Source organism: Tupaia chinensis, unplaced genomic scaffold (assembly GCF_000334495.1).
Source record: "Tupaia chinensis unplaced genomic scaffold, TupChi_1.0 Scaffold000370_1, whole genome shotgun sequence".
NCBI classification, from domain to species: Eukaryota; Metazoa; Chordata; class Mammalia; order Scandentia; family Tupaiidae; genus Tupaia; species Tupaia belangeri.
This window is the reverse complement of record NW_006159867.1, coordinates 2,411,967-2,419,152: the sequence shown is the minus strand read 5'-3', so window position 1 is coordinate 2,419,152 and position 7,186 is coordinate 2,411,967. Positions and strand designations below refer to the sequence as shown.

The 7,186-nt window shown below is 34.2% G+C and overlaps 1 protein-coding gene across 1 annotated transcript; it reads right to left on the bottom strand.

The window, feature by feature from the left end:
• Positions 1-5,403: 5,403 nt before the first annotated feature.
• Positions 5,404-7,134, bottom strand: PABPC4L (poly(A) binding protein cytoplasmic 4 like). Its single transcript, XM_006153380.3, has one exon. The coding sequence runs from the start codon at positions 6,782-6,784 to the stop codon at positions 5,672-5,674; it is 1,113 nt and encodes a 370-aa protein (XP_006153442.1). The 5' UTR covers positions 6,785-7,134; the 3' UTR covers positions 5,404-5,671.
• Between the last annotated feature and the right edge of the window lie 52 nt (positions 7,135-7,186).

Genomic DNA, 7,186 nt, shown 5'->3' with positions numbered 1-7,186 from the left:
GGCTAGTCCATGGCCTGCTGGTTAAAGAATTAGACCCCATGTAGCCAACCACATGGTTTGAGTCCTGGACGTGGCAGCTTGAAAAGTGCACTGGGTACACGTTGAACCTACCCAAAAATCCCCCAAGGAAGGGGAAATGGATTATTCTCCATTAGGGTAGGAAAGGGGATGCACTTTCTCATTTTCCTTTCTCTGTCTTTCTGTCTCTGATAAGTGCACATGTATTCTGGCAAAATAAAAAAAATAAAATCCTTTAGTAAGGAAAATGAGCACTCAATAATCAAATTTTTGTGGTTTAGAATTTTACATAATGGGCCCACTTTGTATATGCATTTTTAGATTTTTTTCACAAGATCTGTTTATTTCATTATCAGTTGGAATTGTTTTTCTAAAATTCTTTATATAAAAATATCATTCTAGTTGTTGGTGTACACAATAGATTAAGAATTGGTTCTCTGTTGTGGTACAATTCTAAAACACTAGTATGTAAAAAAAAATGTTGGGTGTAGACTACACTGAAGTAAAACTCAAGAAACAAATAACTTATTAAATGTGGATTTATAGTTAAACATTCCTGACCATTTGTAATTTGTTGAAAATTGTTGGTAGCAATCTATTTATGTTGGTGACTTCATTGGATCTGACCTTTCGGTTATAATTTTCACTAAACGCCTAATGTAGTCTAATAGAGTATGTATGAAATCATGAAACAAGTCCCATTATCATACAAAAACAAATTTAATTTTATGCATATGGCTAGTATATATTGTAAAATGCATTCCCTAGGACTGTACAAAATGAGGTATAGGAAAACCACCTTTTCTGGTTGTTTCCTAACAGGAAATACCTAGTGCAAGTTCCTGTTACTTGAAGACAAAGTATCCTGAGGATATTATTTTGCTCTATTTTTTATTTATTTATTTTATTTTCTTCTTTTTAAATTATTTATTTAACTTTATTTATTCATTCTTTCATTCATTTTTAATTTGATAAGAAAGATACAGAGAGAGAGAGAGAGAGAGAGAGAGAGAGAAGATGAGAAAGCAAGCCACCAGGTCCAGGACTTGAACCGTGGTCAGCCATGTGGGAGCGTCCAGTGCCTTAACCACCATGCCACCCACTGGTCCCTTGCTCTATTTTTTAAAACATAGTTATTTTTTTAAATCTATTGGCCCTCTTATTATCTATTTTTAAAAGAGACATTAAGACATATTTTCAAATATAATAAAAGTAATTTAATTCTAAATACTCAACAGGTTAATTTTATTTTAACAAATTCCAGAAGTATCTTTAAAATCATGTTATTCCTCATGAACACTTCATCTGTGTTAGTGTTTTCCTTTGAATTATGATCTCATAATTATAAGTAACTAAAGAAATAACTACCAAAACTGAAGAATGAAATACTTAAAAGTTAAAATATGAGCATCTTCATTTAAAAACATAAGTTTTAGTTTATTCTTAAGAGAAACTGATCTGTAGAAAATTAGAAATACAAAACAAAATAAATGAAAAGTATTTTCAAACATGTCTTCAATATTGAAATACCAGATTTTATTTGATATCTTCTGTGATATAAAAATATTAAGAACACAAAAATACCAATATTAAATCATTTTAAACACTATTTTTATGCATTTAAAAACAAAAAAATAAAATGTTAAAAGGCACATATTTTTACTAGGTGTATATATAAGCAGGCATCTATCTATACAATAGACTTGGCAATACATATGTATAGAAAAAGGCAAAGAGTGGAAACTGACTCAAGGAATTTTATGTAAACTAGCTTTTACTAGAATGCTTATCAGAAAGGTGAAGATTCTACTTAATCTGTCAAGGAATGTGGGCACCAAAAATTTAGTTTTCTTGAAAGAATGAAATTCTACTTTCTACTAGCATGACTTGATAATCTCTCACACTCAGAGACACATGAAAAAGAATCTGTACAATCCTTGAATAAATTAATCAAGGAAATCCACAGAATCACACATTTCTGGAAGCTGACTTAGCCCTTTTTTACAGCAAATATTGGAAATAAGCAATTTCTAAGATGATAAATTACTGTCATGAAGTTATAGCTACTATTCACCTAGACATCAGATATCATATTCTAATAATTCCTAGAGTACTTAAGAGATGGGAATTCAACTTCCGGATATTATCTTGATAATCTATATGCAAACATTATGAAATATTGTACAAATATTCAAATATGGAACATTATATAGATTGGATTTTTGAGAAAAGGATGTCAAGGCCTGATGCACCAATTATATTTCCCAGTACTGCTGCCTGCTCCCTTCCTTAATAGCTCTCTGCTTCTGAGGTAAATGCTTCTCAACAGAGTGATTCAGAGAGCTAATGATTTACAGTTGGGATATGAGTTTCACATAATTTCTTATAGTAGACTGGTATTTATAAAAACATGTTACTAAAGACTAAAAATAGTTGCTATAGGTTTTATCCAAGGTACTTCACAGAAAAAGTTTTGGTTAGAAAGTATTGTGAATATAGTACTACCAGAAGGAAGGTGTAATGGTTACTTTGCTGGAATCCCACATAGTCAACTGTGGTTTGAGTCCCAGACTTGGTGGCTTAAAACTCACACTGGATGTGTTTGTATGCATTCCCAAGATCCTGGGAGGAGAAAAGAGAAGGGGTTACAGCGTGGCCATCCCACCTGGGGGAGTGATTTCTCGTTTTCTATCTCTCTGTCTCTCCAGCAAGGGCACGTACCCTATAGCAAAAAATCTCTCTCTGTCTGGAAAAAAAATATATTGAGAATATGGAACTCTGAAAGTAACAAAAGCAATACAAATGAAATGTGTGTGTAAATTTATATGTGCAGTGTATGTGTACACTTTTTTCCCAGTGTTCAAAATATTTTAAAACATGACATCAGTCATTTAAGAAAGACTGAAAATTTCGAGTTTGAAATTGAACTTTGGAACAACCTTCAAAACCATAAACAAAATGAGAATATGAGAGAAAAAATGACAAAATATTTTACTTAATAAACACAAAAAAACTAACAAATCTATATAAATAAAAAATTTATAGGAAAACAGATTATCATAAAACATTAATCACAAATATGGAAGCAGAAATGGCCAATAAATACAAGAAAAATGCTGTTTAACTTTTATAATTGAAAAAAAGCAATGGTGAAATATTTTGTTTACATATAATGTTGAACTAGCCAACAACTTAAACAAAATCCCTGTTCTTTATTGTCTGCTACACTTGTAATGAAAATTTAAATTTTAGTCATATTTATCAAAATTATTTTAACTATCTAGCTCATTTTTGGGGGGGTGAGTGTTAACAAAGGAGCGAAAAGTGAACATAGTTCTTTAAACTATTAATCTCACTTCTTGGCCAGCTGCATGAAGTAGTTGTAATGTACTACTCAGTAAAAGTGACATCCCACTTGGCAACTAAGGCTCAAATCCCTAGCCAGCCTGAATCACACTAAGCATGCCAGTGCCCAAGATCCCACAGGTTGGAGGATAGGAGGTTGGGGATTGCAGTATGATCAGACTCTATGGAGAGTGCTCATCTCTCTCATCCTCATCTGCACACCTACACACTTTATAATGAAAAAGAAAAAAATCTACTTCTATACATTTTCTTAAGAAAATAGATACATCTATATGCATGAATTTGCAAAGATGTTTATCTTCAAGTTTATGATAGAGGGAATATAAAAGGTGGAAGCAATCTAAGCAACATACATGTTTATCAGTAAGAAATTAGTTATTTTAAGATACATTGCATTGTTGGAAAAGTCATGACATATTTTTTCTATGTAAAAATGTGTCCAGACTTTTCCAATGACCCTATAGTAATTTTACAAAAGATAAAAGTCATTAAAATAATAATGTAAATAATTATTCATGAACATAGAATATGACTATAACATATTTTCAAATTTAGAAAGCAATTTCGAACAGGATTTATATAATGATCAAATGTTTCTTAAATTACCTGTTCAATGCATAAAAATAATTTGAAGGAAATGCAACAAATTTTAGAAGTCTGTCTGCATAAGATTACATGTTACTTTTTAAAATGTTTTCATTGTCCACTTTTTTCATTTACTAAAAATGATTTTTAAAATTCAGAAAATGTGCAATGACTATAAATGTAATTTCCACAAAAACAAAACATGTTTTTCATTTATAGCTAAACTATTGCCAAAAATATTTTAATATTTTTTGTACTAGTTATATAGGAAACAAGCTAAAAAAACAACTATACAAAGCATATAAATTAAAACAACAAAAACATTTTCTAGACATCTTTGGTATGAATGAATCAGAATTTGCAGAGTAATTATATAAATGTAACTAAATAAATCTTGTCTATTTTCAAAAGGATTTAAAGTGGCATATATTAAAAGCCAATACAATCCTTTAATATGAAAAGTATAAAAAGGAGTAACATAGATGAAAAGGTGGAAAGAAAGCAAGATCTGGGAATAGGACTAAAGTGAAAATTAAGCTAGAAAATAGGTTAAGTGATGTAATTTCAATTCACCAGAAAATCAGTTAGTGAGTGTCTGATAAATCAAGGCTAAAAGTGGAAAGGTTACACAACTTTCATGCTGTAATAAATGGAGATGTAAATTCATAAAAATAAAAAAAATAAGTTTCTTTTCTGAACCCTGAGAGAATATCACCACACAGAACAACAAAAATAGAGATTAGAAAACACAGTTTTTAGACAAAATCTCTGTGTTCTATATAAATGGCTTTTATAATATGGGTAACTAGCAAAAAACATAAGGCATAATATTAAGCTATATAAATATTAAGAAATTAAGACCAGGTAAATTCTTTGGGTCGCCTAAACTTACAGTTTAACAAGTGTAGAAGCTAAGGTTTCCTTTCTTTCCTTCCATGCAAGTCACAATTTATATAACCAGCAAGTAGTTGAATTATAGTCAACCAATGGAAAGAATAACAAAATATGGCATAAAGCCAGTTTGTAGGCAATATTAAAAGCGTCCATCATCTTAAATTAAGCCATCAGAAAAACAACCATGTCAGGATAAACATTTTGAAAATGCAATCGTTTTCTAGTATTTCAAACATTAATTCAAAATAAAATGAGATAATTTAGCTTAAGTTGCACTAAAAATTTCAAGACTTTTGGTCTATAAGAAAAAGAGAACCTCAACTGAAAAATTAGAAAATTTCTATAGGTAAAAATAAATTACTTTGGGATCCTTAAGTGTTAGGAATTATTTTGAGCATATTTTCATAGAAGAAATTAACTCTAGGTATTTTATTAAAATTAGAAAGAAAAATATGCAATAAACTCAAATAATTACCTCACTTAGGTTGGTTCAAAAATGCAATAAAATATATCTAATTATAATTATTGCTATCAGTGCTGCATCAAAATAAGAGGAATATATGATACTGTAATTAGAAAATGTTCCTCTATAAAATGAACCACACATGTAAGAGTCATTTAGTTATCCAAAAAGGAGAAAAAAAATGGCTTGGTATGAAAAACATTTAATAACCTTTACCTTCAAGGTTTACTAACCTAAGCAGCCATCAGGTAGCATCTGAAATTTACTGAGGACAGTTTAGTCAGAGATTACTACCATTCCCTCATCTGCTGCAAAGGTTGACTGGTGAAGTCAAGTTTTTCTTTCCTAATGCTTCTGGGACAAGGCAATGTTGAGGGGTTTGGAACCCAAGATCTGGCCATTCATCTCAGTCATTGCTTTAGTGGCCTCCTCAGGAGAGGAGAAGCAGATTAAGCCAAACCCTTTGCTTTGCCCTTCCTCCTGCATTACCTTAACTCTGCTAATTGATCCAAATGAAGAAAATTCCTTTCGTAGTTTTTCATCATCAATTGTGTCATCAAGGTTCTTAATGTAGAGTTTTACTCCCTGGCACTTACGAATTCTTTCCCTTTTCTGTTGCTCAAACATTTGCTTTAACTCAGCCTGTCGCTCTACTTTCTTTTGTGCCCGGCCTACAAAAATCAGTTGCCCATTTATGTCCTTTCCATTCATTTCTTCAACAGCCTTTTGGGCAGCTTCGTGGTTGTCAAAACTCACAAAGCCAAACCCTTTGGATTTCCCACTGGGATCTGTCATCACCTTAACACTCAGAGTTTTGCCATACTTGCTGAAAACTTCTCTCAGTCTCTCATCATCCATGTCATCTCCAAAGTTTTTGATGTAAACGTTGGTGAATTCACTGGCTTTGTTTCTGAGTTCGGCTTCCCGATCTTTGCGGTTTTTGAATCTGCCAACAAACACTTTGCAGTCCTTGAGAAGCTTCCCATTCATTTCCTCAATGGCTCTGTCTGCAGCACTCTGGTTCTGAAAGTGCACAAATGCATAACCTTTGGAGCCTTGGTCATCACTCATCACTTTGGAAGATAGGATCTTTCCAAAAGCTGAAAAGTGTTCATAAAGGGTTTTGTTATCGATGGATCTATCCAGATTCTTGATGAACACGTTACCAATTCCAGATTTCCTTAAGCAGGCATCACGTTGAGACCACATGAGACGGATGGATTTGCCTTTTATCATGTCAAAGTTCATCGTGTCCAGAGCCTTCTGGGCATCAGCCAACTGCAAGAAGTTCACGTAGGCATAGCCCAGAGAGCGGCGGGTGACCAGGTCCCTGCAGATACGGATAGACAGCACAGGCCCCACAGTGCTGAACTTCTTGAACAGCAGATCCTCAGTGACATCCGCAGAGAGGTCACCGACATACAGGGAGGCCATGCGGTACTTGGCTTCGACATTCATCTCCTTGCTCCTCACCACAAGCCTGGCCCCAGGAGCTGTTGGAGCGATTTCTGCAGAAGGGAGGCCAGGCCACACAGCTTGGGCTCACAGAGGGAGGGGAGTGGTGGCTTCAGGAGCAACACTTAGAGGGCAAACAATGGGGTGGAGGTCCAGCTCCGCAGGCTTGGACAACAGCCTTCCTCCAACCTCTCGCAGCTCTGGGCCTGGCCCTCCCTGGATTGGCAGGAATGAGGACTCTCCAGACAATATGAGGCCCAGGTGTTCCTGCCCAGATGGTGTGAGAGAAACCAAGCGGCAGGCGGCCGCTCCAGCGTCCTCCACAGACGCCTGGTCCTGGTTTCTGAGTAAAAATAGGCCTCACTCTGGCTGGTTTAGAGTTGCAGCGGCTCAGGGAAGAACTCC